Genomic DNA, 20,194 nt, shown 5'->3' on the forward strand with positions numbered 1-20,194 from the left:
TCCAACCACTGAGAATAAAATGTTCAGTGTTGCTTAGAGACACTTTAAACATGTGCAGGTCAGAAACTCTGCACACACTAGTCTTGTTTGTTCTGGCAGTCAGAACCAAATTCTCTGAGACCAACTTAACTTGTCTTTTAAAATGAACTTAAAGCTCCAATAGACTGTATAAAATAAATACATATTGATATCTGCTAGTGTGCTGGCAATCAGACAGTTTTACTGTACATTTTTAGAGAAATGTCAAATTAAAAGTCTCACATTTTAACTTTTCAATAGAAAAATTCCTCAATTTTCCATACGTTCTGGAAAAGACAGATTAAGTTATGTTCAGGACATATATGAATACTAGCATACTGTAAATCAAACTTTTTTACTGTGGAGCTTTAGAGAAATTTCAAATTAAAAGTCTTACTTTAGTACTTTTCAATTGAAAAAGTTCTCAACGTTGAGATGAAATAAAAACAAAATGTTCCAAAAGTTCAAGAAACGAGTGATAGAGTTGTGCTTGAGACATCTTTGACTACTACCACTATAACTCAGATGTTTTTACTGTACAGTTTTAGAGGAATTTCAAATTAAAAGTCTCAAATTAGTACTTTCAAGTTCAGGAAAAGACTGATAAAGTTATGTTCAGGACATCTATGAATACTAACATACTGTAAATCAAACATTTTACCACGGAATTTTAGAGAAATTTCACATCTCACATTAGCACTTTTAAAAAAAATAGATTTACCATAAGTTCTGACTAGGTTGTATTCATGGTATCTGCGACTACTAGTACACTGTAAAAGCCACTGTTGCTCTCAATGTCATAGAAATGTTCCTAAAAAACAAAAGTGCAGACTCAAATTTCTCTCCCTGGACTCTTAACTTCATGAGTGTATTATGTTTTCTTTGGATTAGAGAGGATGAATGATACTTTACCAAATTTCACTTTGACATTCACTTTGGACGTTTTGGACATGCATGCTTGACTGCAACAACTAGTGGCGCTTAAGTATTAAGTTAAAGCTCTTTGCAAATTTATATTCGGGGTAAGACTGAGTATCCTGTATTACATTGTTCTTGGAAACCAGATGAGGAAATTAATATTTATGACTACATGGAGGCATTTGCAATACAAAACAAAGTCAAAACACTATGTCATTGAAAAAGCCTGATGATTTATTTACTCCTCCGTCTATTACACAGCAAACTTGTCTTATACATTAATAGAAAACACCCGAGCTGCAACACGGTCTCCAACAACTTTCTACTTAAGCATTTTTTTGAGTAACTGTTGAGATGTTTCTCACTTGAATAAAACCTGATTGAGGCGTTTTCCTCACCAGTAACTAAATAGACAGACAGATTACCAATAAAAAAAATATATTGATGTTTTGTTTTTTAAGGCTACATTAGTCAGACTGGTATGCTGAAATCCAGATTCATCCAAAACATATCTGGCTTGATGGTAAATAAATAAATGGCACAACATTCAGCACAAAGTTCATCAAACAGGAATCATATGACCTCAAAGATAAGTTTCCTGGTCCATGACATGACAACCCTTGCTGTAGGAATATGTTTTTTTTTTTTTTTTTTTAAACCAAAGCCTCCACATGATGATGCAAAATTCAAGTAACAGAAGTCTCCTCTTCAGCTGTGGAAATGTGTTTCCCCTCGCAACAGTTACATTCAGTGCACGCAATTATGGAAATGTTTCAAAATGTCCAGTCACACTCTAGAAATCAATAAAAACAAAATAAAAGAGGACACATCACCCTAAACCAAAAATTATATATTATTATTATTTTTTTTTTTACATTGGGGCTCTGAAGTTAAACAGTAAAATAGCGTTTTTTTAAAATAGTCTCTGGTTGGGTCCATTTTACATAGGTTTTAAATTTAGCATTACATGCTATTGTATTAGCTTTGTGTTTAACCACTTCTTCCCTAAACTAAATAGAGTAAATCACTGCAGTTACAAGCTCTGTGTGAATTATCTTGGTATAAAACTACAGATAACACTTGTGAGGTTCCACCAGAGGTGGAAGTTTCACTGTAGATGCCACTGTGTCAGAGTACATGTACATGGAACACAGCATAACTGAAGGATTTTTTTCTCTCGCCTAAAAAAATATTGCATTTTAAAGCAAATATCACCTTTAAAATATGCAGTAGGAGCTTAAAAACACATGGAGGTCATGTACCAACATGTGGACATGAGCTGTGCAAAGTCTGATGCTGCTGAAATGAAGCAGAGTTAAATTACAGAGGTTTTAGTAAAGAGATGTCTGGGCGTTCTCTCTTTCGGCACAGTTTGGCACCATCTGTGCCATTTGAGATTTCTTAGGTACCAAATTATTAAAAACCCATTGAATTTTATTTATATGTCACTTTTGGTCTAAAAAAAAAAAAAGCATATCTCGCTGTAAATCGATGCTTCCTGTGCGGTGCGTAATAACTCTGTGACTCTGCAGCGTCTTCAGTTAAGCAGCGCCATAACTCTGTCTTACCTTGGTCAATTAGGGTGATTGACAGCTCATTTTGAACCTCTAAACCGGTAGAATCAGACCCCGGTCTCCAAATGCGTGTGAATCACTTCATTAGTGAGTCAAAAGGACATAAATGCATATGACGCATTTGTGCGGACATTCGCCTCTCTCTAATCAGAATGATCTAATGTCGCTCTGTAATGATCAATCAGACCGGGATTTGTTCCCAAAGCATGCTGGAAAGTGTAGTTCTTCATTAGAAGTGGTTTTGTTACGGTGGAAAGAACTTGTTTTGATAAACAGCAAAGGTAAGACAACATTTCTGCTTGTATTTCTTTAAAGTCAGTTGTTTTGCTCTTATTTTGGGGCTGGATCCGTGAATCTTGGTCGTAGAGTGATAAAAATGGTACAGCTGGAATCTGTTTGTTCTCCGCTGCCCAGCCGACACATGTTTTTTTTGTTTACACAATCACGCTGACGCTCCGGTGCTGCTTTTCAATGTGTGCGCTGTAAAGTTTTTTTCCCCTCCTGCTGGTTTGATCCGTCGGTGTTTTAACTGTGTTTCCTGAACATAAGAATGGTTTATATGAGCTTTTAGTTGAGTTTCTGACCTTTCTGTGGGTATGCAGCATGTCTGTGTTTGTTAAACTTAGACATGGTATTATGACGCTTTTGTCGCTGTGTCTGACGCATCGGGGGCAACCTTGAAAAAGAGGTTAATATAGCAACTGTAAGCCCCTCCACCAAAAAAAAAATATATAAAAAATACTTCAATTCATAATTCATACACACTTCTCTAAAATTCTCTCCGACATATGGCCTCGTCTTTAACTTTAACCCTTTAACACCGAGCGTATCTAGACTTTGCATTACCGTAACTACGCAATGGTTTGTGCCATCGCAAAAATTCCAATGGATTCTGAAAGCCGAACGCCGAAATGTGGTTATTAAGGTGATTAATCAGTGTCTTTGTCACCAGAGACGAGCAAGTTGGAAAAAATATTTTTTATACCGTTTCAATTTCAAATTTAACACACAAAATCTGGTGTTCATAATCAAGTGGTTTTATAACATTTTTTTAAATAAAACTTAAATACACTATTTTAAACATTCAGTAAATTGTAAATAAGTGCCAGATGTTGAAAGTTATTCTGGAAAAATGGGCAAAAGCATTTACTCACAGGAGATTTTCTAGTTTTTCTTTTACTCAAACATCACAAGTTTTCACTTTTTAAGAATACTATACACTGTTCCATCTCCTGTGTCCCATGTGTTGCTATCACATTTGGAAACAAATCTCTTTTTCCTTCATAAAACACCGGTGTAGGTGAGTGGCATTTCTTTTTTGGCCCATTCCATTCATTTTATCACACTGGGCCACATGTGCCATGCAGACTTTAATGTCATTTGGAGTGACGTAACACAGGAGTGTAAGTAGTTTGACCTATTTATCTGTACAGTATAGTATACTGTATATGAGGTCTGTTCAGGTTGTTATTGTATATATATTGGAGTGTAAAAATTTGACCTTTTCCCTTTTTCTTTCCCATTTTAAAAAAAGGACCTGTCTTTTTTCACTTTTACCTGATGATAGTAAAACTCATGAAAAACTCAGAGCTTAATGAGTTACCCACTTCCCAGTCTCCGTGCCCCTGGTGTTATCTGAACTGCTGGTACGATTTGCGCAGTTCATGCCAGAAGAACAAAGACAGAATAGTGTGTGGACCAAGTCGGAAATAAGAGGCTCCCAAGCCTTTGTAGAGTCCGGTCAAGCCCTCCTTCCTCAGCGTCTTGGAAAAGCAATCAGCAAATCCTTTATAAAGCTCCCCCTTAAAGATGAGAAAATGTTATTCAGCTTAGATCTGGTCAGTTAAATTAGTTTTTGTCTTTCTTGTTAAACCCTGGTGACTACATTACCCAAAATGCAACTTGAATCTTTGAAGGGAACAAAACAGGGCAGGTGAGATGTAAACTGTGTATATGACATACACATTTTGATTGATGATTCAAAAGTGTTATGATGCTTTTCCAGTACATGGTCCCGACACGACTCGAAACGGCACGGCGCGGCACAGCTCGACTCTACACGGTTTGGTTGGTTTTTCCATTACAATATAGGTCAATATAGTACCTCCTCAATGTGGGCGGGGTCATCACAGCATGACTGCATGAAACTGCCGTTTGTGTGTGAATAGTGACTTGTAAAGCACTTGTTTTCAGTATAGTGAATTATTAGAATCAGGAAATTAAAAAGATGTCTTCAGTACTTCCTGCGTGAGCGGAACTGATACTGGTTCTGGCCCTGGTCACTGAACTGATATACAGGGGCAGAGGTTGCTATATGGCTCGTTGGCTTCACGATCACAGGCTTTCTTTGTTGGAGATTAATGCATGTTTTCAGGATTTTTTTTACATCCTTTTAATTGATCTACATTTTGGCATTGTTCGGTTTGATTCATGTGTCGTACGAGCTCATGACTTTTCCAGTGAAGACACTCTGACCAATCGGTGGCCGGCAATCTGACGATGTCACGCCTAGTATCATCTCAGCTTGCTTGGAACCTTGCCAGAGTAGGTACTTAAAAAAAAGTATCAGATACCTGGTACTATTGCTAATGGAAAAGCAAAAAAAAAAGTGCCGAGGCGAGTCGTGCCGGGACCATGTAGTGGAAAATCTGCATTTTAAATATTTGCCCTCTCTCCTCACCTTGCCCATTGAGCACACAGGCTGGTTGTACAGCCGTGTGCTCACGACGTCAAACGGCGTCATCACCAACACCACCACCACGCTGCTCATCATGCCAGCACTCAGGGCCACCAACCAGCTGTCCTTTGGGAAAAGCTGTAGAAAAACAGATGAACACAGTTATGATGAGCTCAAATACAAGCACAGACAACGTGAGGTGTCCAGGTGTCGGGTAGCAGTTTCAAACAGGTGACCAGAATGTTGTCATCAGGGTATACAACCACGGGTGCAGCCACTTCTCGCGTTAACAGGTCACGGATGACCACAGCAAACATCTAAGATATTGTAGTCTTAAAGCGGAACTAGACCGGAAGTTCCTATTATCGCTGTTTTTTTTAGTGTGTATCTGCGTCATTACCTTGTTTATGAAGCCTGACGGTTCGAAACAAACAGTTCAGCCACTGCTGAGAACGTTGTGTTATATTGTAATCTCGGGGCTCAACGAGATCACTGAAAATCCTGTAATAGTTACGTAAGCAGCGGTTCTCCTGAACAACCGATCGTCCTGCTCCGGGCACTAGTCCAGGCACATCCGGTTACGTACATTGAACAGCAGAAGAAGAATAACGTCCGTTGTGGAGGTGTTTCACGAGCAACAGTGTCTTCTGACTCTGGGTCTGACTCCGGATCAAAGTCATAAAAGGGACTGCAGCGGGGAGTTGTGACGAAGCTATTTTTAAACACTGTTAAAACAATGTTTTGATAATGAGTAGCAGTGCATCTGCCGTTCCAGAGGGGGGCGCTGCGCTTCTGAGAACGGATGTGCTGGATAGTACTGGCCAATCAAAAGAGACTCTGTCTTCTGGGGGTGAAAGTTCACTCTGAAATATCGCAGCAGAAAAACACCGTCAGAAAAGAGGATTTCTATCGGCTAGTTCTCAGCAACTATGAGGTTTTTGACCATAAAAACAAGTTAATATATGTAAGTAGACCTCCATAACTAACATATATGTGCAACAGGACCACTCTATGTGACCTTTAAACAAGAGCAGACGCCAAAACCTGGGATACTGTTTTCATTTCACACAAAAGCACAAAGTAACCAGGCCAAACCAGCATCAGTTTACACATTTTTTACTTTAGCAGTGGAAGCGTTGAGACTCCACCTCCTCTCATGAGCCAGGAGGGTTTGTTTTTATGTCCTCATGACCATGCTGTGCTATAAAGGCATTTGATTGTTTACAAGCAAGTGCCCTTGAGTTTCCTTGTGGTTTTTACACTCAAACAGCAACTCAAATTATTGCATACTTTGAGTCCATGTGGTGCTAATTTTCTACCACTCTTTAAACGGTGCACACATTCTTTAGGAAGTTTTTCTATCGATTTTCACAGACTAGATTTGAAAATACTCCCCTTTAAACTCGAGCTGGATCAGGAGCCACTTGCTCCCAGTGGACTGGTACATCAGTTACATAATCCTCATGTTTTCATCCGGGGGGGGGGGGGTGAGTCCAATGAAAGGTGTCGAATTTCTATTCCAGAAGAGTGCAACGCCTGGAACTTGGTCACAGTCACTGCTTTTGTAATCTGCACACATACCAACTAGGGTTCGTTGTTTCTCAAGCCTTCATCTCTGAGTTTAGGGTTTTCAAAAGTGACTTGTAAAACAATATGCATTTCTCCGTGACTGTTCATTAACCAAAGATATTTGAAAAGCAGGAAAGCTTAACATTCAAAAGCTATAACCTGCTCATTCTGGGTCATTCTTGCACTGGACATACTTGGAATCACAACTTCTCTTAAAAGCAGTTTGTAAAGCTATGTCTCACCCAAAACATGTCATGTTTATTCTTGGACAGCATGCTCATATGAAAGACTTGCACCCATGGTGTTTTCCTGAGACAACACTCCTCCACTCCTCCTGTTTTCAGTCAAGTCATCGGCACTGACTTTAGACGGCTTTAAAAAAAAAAGAAGACTAGATTCTAACCTGTAGGTCGTTCACAAGCTCTTTGGAGGAGGAGAAGGTGCAGAGCTGAGCAGATGAACCCACACTGACCCTTGGTATAGCAGCACTGGAGCCTCTCCACAGCCCCAGAATGCCATGCTTCCTGTATATACCAGTCAGAGCATGGATCAATCCCTGAAGGGGGGAAGAGACGGAACACATGAGGAAACACAAAAGGTCCAATATACAACATACTGGCTCACAAGATGTCAGGAAACAAATATTGGTGATGTAATTATATCGTTATTAAAATAAAAGTGTTGGGGCTTCCGTTTTGGTAGTTGGTCTGGTAGTTTCACTTGAGTACGGCAGAAAATGTTGGTACTTGTTACAGATTTGAGTCGCTACCACCGAGTATTGGTTCACTTTTAAAGAATCAGTGTCAAATTTTGGTAGTTGCAATGTCTGCGGAAGCACGAGAGAATAGCAATAATGGCGAGCTGAAAGCTGTCTAAAGTTAGACGCAGACAGCGCTCAATGTAATATTTGCGATGCGGAATGCAAGAAGGGCCGGGGAAACACCTCAAACCTGATGAAGCACCTGGTCAAACACGGGATTTATTTAAACGCTGGAGAATATAATTTTTTTGAGTCATGGGAAGTGACGACTGCTGCATCAGCTACCGACGCTAGCAGTGCTACCAACGCTAGCAGTGCTACCAACAGTCGAACGGGGTCAGCCTCTGACTCCTCAAAAAGTGTTTGCTTGTCGTTAGGCTATCGTCCGTCTGTGGCTAGCATTAGCCGTGTGGCTAACTTTCGGCCGGTTAGCTCACAGTCAAGAGCTGATTGTGAAAACACTTGTTTGTGACAAGGGCAGACAAAAAAGGTTGTGGAAGAGAGAGGTCTTGTTCTACATTTATTTCGAACTAACATATTCATGTTTATTTACTGTTCTTATATCTATTTAATTTAAAAAACTGAAACAGAGACGTGTAGACTTTGTTTTACAACTGAAAAACATTTTAAAAGTACCGAAATAAGGTACCGTTTGGTACCGTATCGGTTCAATTATGAACGATGACCCAACCATACTCAACAGAGGAGGTGGACTAAAGACGCCAACTATCATTTGAATTTGACTAATCCCCAAATCTACATGTTTTTTTGGAATGTGGGAGGTGGTTTTTCAAGATTTGGTTTGTATCCACAAGCTTTCAGAAGACGGCTAAAACACTTAAGTTTCTAGAATGACTGGAATGCACTTGAACCATGCAAAATGAACCATAAAGCATATTCATGTAAAGGAATACTTCACCAATTTGCATTTAGCTTCTATTAGTAGAACAGGGGTAGCAATCTTGAAATAGTGCTTCCCAAACTCAGTTTTGAGTTGAGAAATATCTTCATTCTTTTTCTGGTTATGTGCCCACCAGTGACACTTGATGGAGGTTATTTAGATGGCTTGCAAATACGGCGGACACTTGGTCCTGTTAGCTTAACTGTTAGCAAAGATGGTGGACACTGTTTACACCGGACACTGGCCCACCAATGACACTTGGTCCGAGGCTTGAAACTGCAACGATATTTCCACATTTTTAGACCAGTGTCCAGTGTTAACAGTGTCCGCCATCTTTGCTAACAGTCCCGCTAACAGGAGGAAGTGTCATTGGTGGGCACGTAACAAAAAAACGAATGAAGATATTTCTCGACTCAGGGGAAACTGAGGTTGGGAAGCAGAATTTTTCAAAAATACTACCCCTATTCTCGTAATACAAAGCTAAATACAAATCGGTGAAGTACTCCTGTAACTCATGTAAATGAGCCATTCATGGTTATCCTAAGAACAGAAATCCACCACAATTAACTTACTCAGAGTGATTTTAATGTAATGCACAGCAAAAAAAATGCTTAATTCCTTATCATGGGAAAGACTTTCAAGTCATCCAGTGGCTGAAATGTGTGTTACCTGGTGTGTATATTGATGTCCAACTGCAATCGTGGCGGTAGACTGACTCTGCAGATGAGTCTTCACCTGTCAAAGTATCACACAAACAATAATTACATGATGTCAGGAATGCTCAGCTTAGAATAGCAACAGTATCTGCAGTAACAATGACAGACCTCGACAAAGGCTGATTTCCCCTTTAACTTGTGTACATTTTTCGACAATGTAAAATCTTATCAAAATAGTGGTACTTTTACTTGAGTAGAATATTTGTGATATTTTAAGTTTTAACCGCATGTCACGGTTTGTCAGTACTGACCAGGTACATGGGGCTGCCCGTCACTGCTCCGGCCACTCCAGCCATAGCACCGGCTATCGTGGTTTTGATCGCGCTGACTCTTCCGTCGGTGTGGATGTATCCGGAGGATTCGATGACGGCGTACGAGCCCAGTCTGATTCCATTCATTAAAAACTGGTACAATAGCCCGGGCACCAGTCCTTTCTGTAAGCCGGCCACTCCGTCCACTTTACCGATCGTGTAGAACGCGTGGAAAACGTTGCGGTAGTAAACCTGGTAAGTGCCGCGGCTCTTGAGCTCTCCCTGCAGCTGCATGCGCGTCTTGACCACCTCCAGCGGGTTGGTGAACACACACGCCCCGCAGGCCGCCACTCCGCTCAGCAAGAAGTCCATCACGATCGAGGAGGACAGATGTGGAGATCACGCCGAGTGTGACCTTCTCCTACTCCCATTTCTCTACTGTTCACACGCGACACAATAGCAACACACACACACACCCACTGTGGGCTGACATGAGACCACTTGACGGGCTCCTCAGAAACTCGTAATCCCAAACTCCAATCCGTACCACATACAAATATCGACAGATCGACATTTCCAGGTTGGTGATATGAAATCATCATAATAATTAATTAATAATGTGTGGTAATATTTCACAATAAACGTTTCAAAATAAAAGTGTTTTGATATGCAAATGATATATAGTTGTTTGGATATGTTTGTGATACAGAACAGCACACTATCTTAAGCTCTCTTCAAAGAGATGTAGAGTCCAAAATAATGTTTTTGTTTGTTCGTTTTTGTTCGTTTGTTGAATGAAATAGGTGTAATGTTTTTTAAGTGTTTTTACTTAAATACGACATTTTACACTGTGCAAATTTTTTTATTACGTTATGTTATGTTATTTTTTTGAAAGAAGTGTGTTTGAAAGAGCCGACACTTTACTCGTTCCCTAAACGCCTCATCTCGGGGGCTGGCTGGCACCACGTAGTACGTGTGACGCTTGGATTTTCAGCCAATGAACGCGGTTCTTTGAATCTGACTGTCAAAACAAAAGCAAACCACCGGCGGCCATTTTGTTCCAGCCCATCCAGGTCTGCTTGTATATCAGCAGGAACGTCAGAGGGAATTTCCATGTTTCTCCACTGGGCTTCTGCTGTGCAACAGTTTTGATTATGTTGTTTGGCAAAAGTATGACCTTTACCATGCAGATTTTGTATAAATAACAAAATTAAACAATTACATATTTAAATCCTACACATTATATACTCAGTATTGTGAAAAATACCTATAATATAATAATATATAATAATGTTGTTTTCACTGTTCTGTTTATTTGTTATCAATAAAGTTTATATATATATATATATACACAAATAAACTGGGCTGGAGCAGCCACATTCCTAACAATGTGTGGTGTGTTCACACCAATACCTAAACTACAATCATTCATTAACAGTAGTTAAACTCTAATCTATAATACATCCATCCATCCATCCATTATCTACCGCTTTTTCCTCCACCAGAGGGTCACGGGGGGTGCTGTGCCTATCTCAGGGCGATAGGCGGGGTACGCCCTGGACAGTTCGCCAGTCCATCGCAGGGCCACATAGAGACAAACAACCATTCACTCACACCTACGGTCAATTTAGAGTGACCAATTCACCTAATCCCCATATCGCATGTTTTTGGACTGTGGGAGGAAGCCGGAGAACCCGGAGAAAACCCACGCACACACGGGGAGAACATGCAAACTCCTTGCAGAAAGGCCCTTGTTCCGAAGTTGTCCCAAACGGGGCTCGAACCCAGGAACCCGGGTCTTCTTGCTGCAAAGGCAAGAGTGCTAACCACTACACCAACCGTGGGCCCCTCTATAATACATATAATGTACTATTAAAGTTAGGCTTTTAAAAAAGTTAAACAATATATATCATTAGACTGTTTTATATGCTTTCTACAAAACTAAAAATACAACATTCACTCCAGATCCTCTGCTCTTTTTCATTACAAGAGTGCATACTGTAGTGAAGTGTATTCTTGTGCAATAGTTATGATGTTCTCATTGGTTTTATATTGATGTAGGGAATAGGCAGAGAACACAACTGGCACCTGAATTAGGTGATTCAGAACAACATATTTTAAACACTTAAGCCACAGAATTACACAATTACACACTTAATAATGTATTAATATGTGCTGTGGCGTAAAATCCCTCTTTTTCTTTGCGCGGTGATGCAGCAGAGAATTCTTAAGACACTGTTAACATAAGTGGGTGTCGATTTTATTATGTGATGCTGTCTCTGGGTGGTTCACAGAAAAGAAAAAACCCTGAACTATCAATTGACAACTAAAACTTGAACTGATCATGAGCGTATATTTCTTTATTCCTCAGTATTTAGATGAAATGCTCCTTGTTGAAGTGAGTTCAGGTAATCCAATAGGGCAGCACCATCGCTCTAAATGAGAGATTATTGTCTGACGGAGAGAACACTGACTTCCTGTGCTGTTTTTAACCACATCTCTGTTTAATCACGTGAAGAGCAGTTACAGCTCAGCTGCTCGAGGATCAGCGGTAGCAGCTCAACGACCTGACAACGCCAGAGTGTTCGCATTTGTAGAGGAATTTTTTTTAAATTGACCAAAATATTAAATAAACACCATACGATTTTCCACTTTGCCTTAAAACCACAAGTGATTATTTAGTCAAGCCACATGAGGATGAATCACCAGTTGCAGTGCAGTGACGGAACAATGAGTGTGAAGTTAATGTTTGTATGTTTGACGTCCAGGCCTTCATGTGTCATAATGCTATCTCACCTTTGACTTGGCAGATGAAACGACAGTGGTTAGATCTGCAAGTATCAGTGTCTTTGAGCCGAGGGCTAATCTCGCTGTCTAGCTGGGTGGGTTGAGACATCGTCACTGAGCTGGATTAGACTACAAAGTAAAATCTGCTTCACCTCTATCGTCTTTAAGTAGGATTTAAGCTCAGGGTATTGTGAAGAACCACACCCTGACGCACAGGACAGGAAATGGGGTTAAACATGGCTAAGAAAAATCACTACATTTAATGTGCTGGCTCAAGATATAGTTTTAAACAAACAAATAATCACAGTAATTCCTTCTTCAACTTCCAAAAACTAGCCATTTTTGCAGTATTTTATATTTCTTTGGGCAATATCTGTCAAGATTTATATGTGCAGGGATCCAAATTTGCCAAACAACCCCACTTTAGCACCAGTTTCTTGCTGTTCTGTTTAATTTTAGGCGACGGCATGATCAGTAACGCGAAGATAACTGTGAATAATGTCACCTCCGCTGACATACATTTGTAATGTAAAATGTCTAGAAGAAAAACAAACAATATATCAAGCCATTAACTGAGCCAAAGGAAATGCAAAATACTGGCAAGGACTTCCTCAGTATGTCTTAGTCTGCAAACCACAGCGTGACAAACAGCCTGCACATGCTTCTGTGCATGTGTTTTACCCCCACTTATACTGAAAGTGAATGTTAATTCCCCCACTGTTGTATTTATTTCTCTGCTACTGTCTCCATGCTTTTCGACACCGTTTCCATCCTCTCGAGCTGCATGATCTAAATCCTTCTCGCTTTCCTCAAGCTCACACTAAATCCTCTCACCTCAGCTGTTCCTGCATCTTTTTCTCTCATTTGCTCAGTGATGTAAAAATTATTTTTTATTAAAAAATTTGTGTTCACGTGCAGCATTCCCAGTTAGTGTAATGTAATCTATTTTCTCTTGCAGATAAGCTTATTATAATAGTTCAAAGATCGTGTTGTCCCTTGTGCTGCAGTGTTGTGCATTTGGACAAGAAGAATAATCCACTTTTGATGTGCAGCCTTGCTCTGTCAGGCAAACTGTACTTTGCTGTTTTATTTTGGCTCAAAACATATCAATTTAATGGGGGAAAACTATGTATCTAGTATTAAGAAAGAGTCAAGTTCAAGATTTTCATCCTGAAATGTGCAAACCGTGAAACCAGGCATGAAATAGGTCAATGCTTATTGTTAAATTTGAACAGGACTCCTCGTCAGTAATCACTGCTGCTGCTATTAGTTACACTAAACCTTCTGCCAAGTTACTGTGTGTAATCCTCACAAGCTAACGAACCACCTAGTTGGATTTCTGATGCAGAGTAAACCCCACTCACTGCCCCCAACCTTTTCAACACGTCTTTTCGCGGTCCTGGTGCGACAGAGATGATTTCTTTTTGTTCTGGCTAAAGGCAGAAAAGGGGCACAAAGGAGAGGAGACAGGAGCAAACACATGTTGGGTGATACATGCTGGAATTGATCGATTTCATTTAAGTCTTCATTCGACTGCCTGTGACAGCGAGAAAGTAGGGTGAGTGTTGTCGTTGTCAGCGTACTCGTCTTTCTCAATAGAATATAGTGCTGGAGAACTATTTATTGATTAGACTGCCAATATTATTTGTTCTTGTTTTTTTTTCATACATTCCTTCAATCAAGATCTGCTCGGGTTTTACACAAAGATGGGTTAAACTAATTTCTGACCACTTTCACAATATCAGTTTTGCCTAATTTTCCTGATTGAATATCATGAACATTGGTTTCTCTTTAGATCAAATTAGACAAAGGCCGTTTGTCTCGAATATTGTAAGGTCTATGAAGGCCATACGTTTTTATATATGACATGATGAATGCTATTTAAGTAAATAGGTTTAAAAAGGTTTACTAACAACTAGGTCAAGCATGCATAGGCTATGAAAAGGTCTGGTGTCAAGAGTCAGTGTTAATTGGATTATGCAGACTCAGGAAAGAGCCTTCAAACCGTATCACTTTCAGCCCGCAGTACAAATACAAAGTTGAGACAGAGCAGCTTTTATAAATGTAAGATACACCAAAAGAGACTTGACACACTAACTTGGGTGTTGGCAAATATTTCGTGATTTTAAACTTCACTTTTTAAACTGCCATCAGGGAGATAATCTGCAGAAGGAAACCAGGCTAAGGAAGTGAAAATACTTTAGGGCTGTACAGTGTGAGCTGTACTCCCTGCTCCCTTATGTGCGAGTGTGCACATGCAAGAGAAGCCAAGACAAATTTTATGTCTTGTCTGTAGCTTCAGACATAAAATAAATATATATTTATGGCTCTGCTAGTCTATGTGACCTTGAGCTTTCATGAGTTTTATTTATCATGAGTGACTTTTTACTTTTCAACAGCAGGGTGCAGCACAGCACAACATAATTCTTTATCCATTGTCAATATTGGTACTTAAGAGATAGAAAGTCAATGTCAATAAATATATAATCAGATAAAATAATATGCAATATAGATAATACGGGTACACAGCCAAATATAAAAAAATAAGATAGAAAGAATTTAGAATATAATAATGGTATGATAAAACAAGCTTCAAGCCATCTTCTACAAACTATTTTTTAGCATTTTAGTGCACTCATTAACTTTTCTTTTTCTCACAGCCATGGATATTGGTGGTTTGGAGACGGTAGTGGCAAACTCTGCCTATGTGTCCGCCCGTGGCAGCGTGGATGGAGCTGCAGCAGTCTCCATGCGTGACAAGAAGATGCGCGCCAGGCTGAAACTCCCACACATCAGAGACTGTGAACACATGAAGACGACTGTAGACTCAGCCTTTGACAGCATGTGTGTCAAACAACCCATCGGCAAGCGCCTCTTCCAGCAGTTTCTGGATAGCGACGCAACCCATAAAAATGCTGGAGAGCTGTGGAAAGACATCGAAGACTACACCATATCCCAAGAGAAGGACAGAACGCAGAAGGCCCAGAAGATGGTCAACAAGTACTATGAGTCTGCCTCAAAGGGTTTTTGCAGCTTCCTGGAAGAGAAGGCCATCACTCGAGTTAAAGAAGACTTCAAGAATGTGCCTGGCGACTTGTTTAAAGAGAGCGAGCAACAGCTGCTCAAACATCTGGAAAAGGCCAAAGATGGCTTCAAGAACAGCATGCAGTTCCTCCGTTATGTTCAGTTCAAATGGTTGGAGAGCCAGCATGTCGATGAGGAGTGGTTCATGGATTTCAGGGTCCTGGGTAAAGGGGGTTTTGGGGAAGTGTTTGCCTGCCAGGCAAAGGCGACAGGCAAAATGTACGCCAACAAGAAACTGGAGAAAAAGAGGCTTAAGAAACGCAAAGGCTACCAGGTAAAAGCCCTGATGCAGCATTTAATGTCGCACCCACAGCCATTCATGGTGTCAAACAAGAGTTATAAGAGTTCATTGTATTAGCGACCTCAACGTGACCTACAGCAGTACATAAGGAAGAAAGATTGCCCTACCTACAGTTAAGTTTTAGTTTGATCCACAGCTCAGTGCAAACGAGCTTGCAGCTCTCATGTAGAGCTCACAAAGCAGCTCTGAAGTTTACACAAGTGAGGAATAATGCTTTGCAAAGTGTGACGACAGTGAGCCTTTAATTGTGCTGACTATGCCTAGAGGGCCAGACCTTTTCTTTTACCATACTTAATATCATAATACATTATGATGAAAAACATTTTCATTTTCAAATTGTATGTATACAAGTTAGTTAAGATGAAGACTTAGTTCCAGAACAGAAGAGGTTAAAGGTCTTGACCTTTAATAAAGGCAGTCCAGTTGACTTTATATAAACTCCTGAGGATATGATGACCTGGATAACGAGAAGTTCTCTAAGACTTGTAATGCTAGTGCTCTCAGTCCTTAAGACTAGAGCAATGCTGTACAGAAAACCAGCTCACAGAGGGTCATGGTCATACGCAGCTTGTCACTCCTTGAGTAAGCCATGACAGATACAAGTAAAAATCTAACACCTGGATAAAAGTAGGTTTGGAAAAAGCTTTCATTTCCTTGTATTGTTGGACTAATCTTATGTTTGATATCATCTCTCTTTAGGGTGCAATCGTGGAGAAGCGCATCCTTGCAAAAGTTCACAGTCGCTTCATCGTGACACTGGCTTACGCTTTCCAGACCAAGACTGACCTCTGCCTAGTTATGACTATCATGAATGGTGGAGACCTCAGGTGTGCTACATCAACAACAGACACAGCTTTATTACACCATGAGATCTGAAGAGTGGCCTTGACACCATGTGCTATATTGTTTTCACTGTATGTACTGTACATTAACAACATGGGAGTAGTGGCACCTCTTATCTCTGCTGATCAGTCTATATAGGACTGATAAGCCCCACAGCTAATATACAGACGCACCTGAGTATTGTTCCCCTATTCTCTACTCTTCTTGACTTTACATAAGCTTCACAAATTATAATAACATCCTAACCTCTTCTCAAAGGTATCATATGTATAACGTGGATGAAAAAAATCCCGGTTTCAATGAGACCAGAGCACGTTTCTACACGGCTCAGATCATCTGTGGGGTGGAGCATCTTCACCAGCACAGAATCATCTACAGAGACTTGAAGCCAGAGAACGTACTGCTGGATGATGCAGGTGAGTCACTCTCACTGATATTACAGCCCCACATCATGGTCACAGTCTTATTTCATCACTCTTGGTCCTCACCCATGTGACATAGAAGATACTAGTTAATAGGATGTTTGACCCATGATGCTGGCTTACTTTGCAGTTAGTGACCATGGTAACCAATGTATCTACCAGAGTCAGTACAGTTTTTATACAGATGTCACCTACAACCAGCCACATATTTGAAGATACCTACCAATTCCTCAGGAAAATGATTACTGATGTTATAAATCAAGTGAAAAGCACAGTAGGCTCATTCACCCACAGACTTCCAAATGGAGTTATTTTTGCAACCAGCAGATTTGCCTCCTGCTACTTCCATCCTACTTCCTCAGCTTCACTTTTGCAACCAGAAGACTACGCTAATTTCTGCCTGTGGTCCCAATCCATTGCCCTTGGTCCTCACCCATGTGACATAGGTGTTAACAAGCTGTGGTCTTACTTGTTACTTATACTTGTTGGCTTACAGAATTAGTGACCCCGGTGACCTCCTTGGTGGTTTAAAGTGAATAGTTTGTTGACTTTCTGAGGTGGTACTTAAAGTTATTTCATCTGCAGGACACGTCCGCCTGTCAGATTTGGGCCTGGCCATTGAACTCCCACCAGGAAAAGACAAAACAACCGGATATGCTGGGACTCCAGGTAAGTGAACAAACCCAATTTTTTAAACATTGGATGTGGATAAAAGTGAAAAAAACTGGCCAAGTAGAAAAGAATTGCAATAATCCAGGTCAATGATCTGTACCACAATGTTTTGTTGTTGATAAATATAGGTTTCATGGCGCCGGAGCTGCTCCAGAAGAAGGAGTATGACTACTCTGTGGACTATTTTACTCTGGGAGTGACCCTGTATGAGATGATTGCTGCCAAAGGGCCCTTTAGAGTGAGAGGAGAGAAGGTACTTGAGTGATGAGATTAAATATTTCACAAGTTTTCCTTTTTGCTGAATCTCATTGGTGAACTGATAACTACAAAAAAAAACCTTTTGCTCTCTTCAGGTTGAGAATGAAGAGGTCGCTCGCAGAATTAACAATGATCCAGCCTCGTATACAGATAAATTCAGCAACAAATGCAAGGATATTTGTGAAGGCCTGTTGCAAAAGGACCCAGCCAAACGTCTTGGGTTCAAAAATAACGACTGCACCGAGCTCAAGAATCAGCCATTCTTCAGTGAGATTAACTGGGGTCGCCTGGAAGCAGGTGGGTGCTATTTACAGAACCACTCACAAAGAAGAATATGTTGATAACTCAAATTCTTTCGCTTCAAAACACAACTCAACAACATACACCAGACCTTAGTTGATGTTTGTCTTTCTTCTAAAGGAATGCTACCGCCACCATTTGTCCCTGATCCCAGGATGGTCTACGCCAAAGACATCGACGATGTAGGGGTCTTCAGCTCAATCAAGGGCGTGGTCATAGACAACAAGGACAATGAGTTCTACGATGACTTTGCTTCTGGTAACGTCCCAATCCCCTGGCAAGAGGAGATGATTGAGACTGGTGTGTTTGGAGAGCTGAATATCTGGGGGGAGAGCGGCAAGCTGCCCAATGATCTAGACCCAAACTATGTGGAAGCCAAGGGTGGAGGATGTGTGCTGCTTTAAGTTAAGATTAACAGAAAGTAATCTCAATTTAAATTCAATAAATCTAATATATGCTAATTTGGTGCCACATACCACAAAATAAATATAATCTCTTGAGTTGGAAGTTGCATTTGTTACCTCTCCAAGACCTTTTCTGGTATAAACACTGCCTTTTCCTGGATCAGTAGTCCTCATGGGGACCAATGCCTGGTATTCATTTCTGAGGCTAAGAAAACTGGTTCTGGATAAGGTTGGGGATAAAGTTTTGCTTAGACCGTCTAAATGAATGGGTGTCAATGCCGTGTCCTTAGTATAGTTGTGCAAATCTGTGTGTGTGTGTGCGTTTGATAAATTAGCCTAACCTTTAGCACAGGCGTGATCACCATCGGCATGATCACTCAATCATGACTGGACCAATGTAGTAAGACGTGTATTATATATAAATATAAACTGTATATACCTCAATAGTCACATGCATTTGTTAATGTATTCATTTGTAAATAACTGGTTGTATTTATGTATTTAGATTATTACTGTAAAAGTGGCAGCATGCTGAAATATATTGTTTAAATATTATATAATAATGTAAATACATCTTTAGGCATCTGCTGCTTTAATTCTTCTGTGTCATTATTTAAGTACATTCATTTTGTATAGAAACAAGTTTATCTGATATGGGAACCAATGAAATGTGTAAAGTTGTTAAAGTGTCATGATTTCAAATTGTGAGGAATTATCTGTAAGTTATTTCTAGACATTAGATGAGTTAAAGCAATGAATAAACCCTTGCAAGGTACAAGTGTGTGTGTTGGGTTCCTTTTACTGTGGCTTTAGGAGAAAATGTGAAGAATTACTTCTCGAATGGCGGAAAATAAGAAACAGTAGATTAGTTTGGGCACATGAAAAATCAAACACTAATAACAAGTATTAACAACTCCTTGCAGAGCAGACAAAGCTCACATGTTCCAATTTTGCAGAAAATGGCATGCATGTATATTTTCCTCATTAACAAGGACTCACAATCAACAATACGTAGCATATCAATAGCAATCAGTGGTGATCTTTGGAGCGTATCAAACCTGAATAGCATCATTGCATCTCATTAAATTATTTATTAAAGCGGTTTACTGAACCTGTCTCGCTTTATGTTGCGTGCTTCCTCGCCTGCTCTGTTGTGGCGTGGCATAAAAACTTATTAGAACTCTTCTATGGCACTTAAGCTGTCTTTTTTCTGGGCTTGGGCCACTAGGAATACACTGAATGTGGCCCCCATGGTTGGGGTCAATTGACCCAAACAATGGGGAACAATGGGGGCTTGGCATTTTGCTCGGGGAATACCCTAGCCATAACCTTCTGGTTACAAACCAATTACTCTTTGCACTATAGGCCATGGCCGATTCTCATTTACTATAACTAAAACCAAAACAAATACAACTTAACACTATACAATGACACCTGCTCTGACGGTTATCTTCCTCAACGGCATATTTAAACCCAATAAAACCAATGAATACATTTAAAAAATCACTACACATCTAAGATCTAAACATTAACTTTCTCCGAGGGAAGACCTGTCTGTTCAATGACCTCAGGTGATCTGATAACTGTCGGTGGAACTTGGGCCAGCAGCAGCACGACAAGGACAAAGTGTCAACACAACTGTATCTTTACACAGTCATCCATCACCACATTCCTGTCATCTGTCATGAACCAAACAAAAGGGCTTTTGCCCAGTTCACACAGCGGATCAAAAGTTAAAC

General features: G+C 40.2%; 2 protein-coding genes across 3 annotated transcripts; one reads left to right on the forward strand and one right to left on the reverse strand.

The window, feature by feature from the left end:
• Positions 1 to 1,168: 1,168 nt before the first annotated feature.
• slc25a35 (solute carrier family 25 member 35) lies at positions 1,169 to 9,822 on the reverse strand. Of its 2 annotated transcripts, XM_083890459.1 has the most exons (5): positions 9,385 to 9,822; positions 9,087 to 9,152; positions 7,160 to 7,312; positions 5,191 to 5,325; positions 1,169 to 4,312 (listed from the first exon to the last, which is right to left on the reverse strand). In XM_083890459.1, the coding sequence occupies exons 1-5, from the start codon at positions 9,754 to 9,756 to the stop codon at positions 4,142 to 4,144; spliced, it is 897 nt and encodes a 298-aa protein (XP_083746585.1). In that variant the 5' UTR covers positions 9,757 to 9,822; the 3' UTR covers positions 1,169 to 4,141. The 2 variants fall into 2 exon arrangements, with proteins under 2 accessions (XP_083746585.1, XP_083746584.1); XM_083890458.1 differs by having other exon boundaries at positions 4,172 to 5,325.
• A 5,011-nt stretch (positions 9,823 to 14,833) lies between these two features.
• On the forward strand, positions 14,834 to 18,455 carry grk1b (G protein-coupled receptor kinase 1 b; the record flags this gene model as incomplete). The annotated part of the gene is made up of 7 exons (XM_083890271.1): positions 14,834 to 15,529; positions 16,256 to 16,383; positions 16,658 to 16,815; positions 17,407 to 17,490; positions 17,622 to 17,746; positions 17,847 to 18,048; positions 18,172 to 18,455. The coding sequence occupies 7 exons, from the start codon at positions 14,834 to 14,836 to the stop codon at positions 18,453 to 18,455; spliced, it is 1,677 nt and encodes a 558-aa protein (XP_083746397.1).
• Positions 18,456 to 20,194: the final 1,739 nt, after the last annotated feature.

This window comes from Microchirus variegatus (assembly GCF_963457635.1).
Source record: "Microchirus variegatus genome assembly, chromosome: 5".
NCBI classification, from domain to species: Eukaryota; Metazoa; Chordata; class Actinopteri; order Pleuronectiformes; family Soleidae; genus Microchirus; species Microchirus variegatus.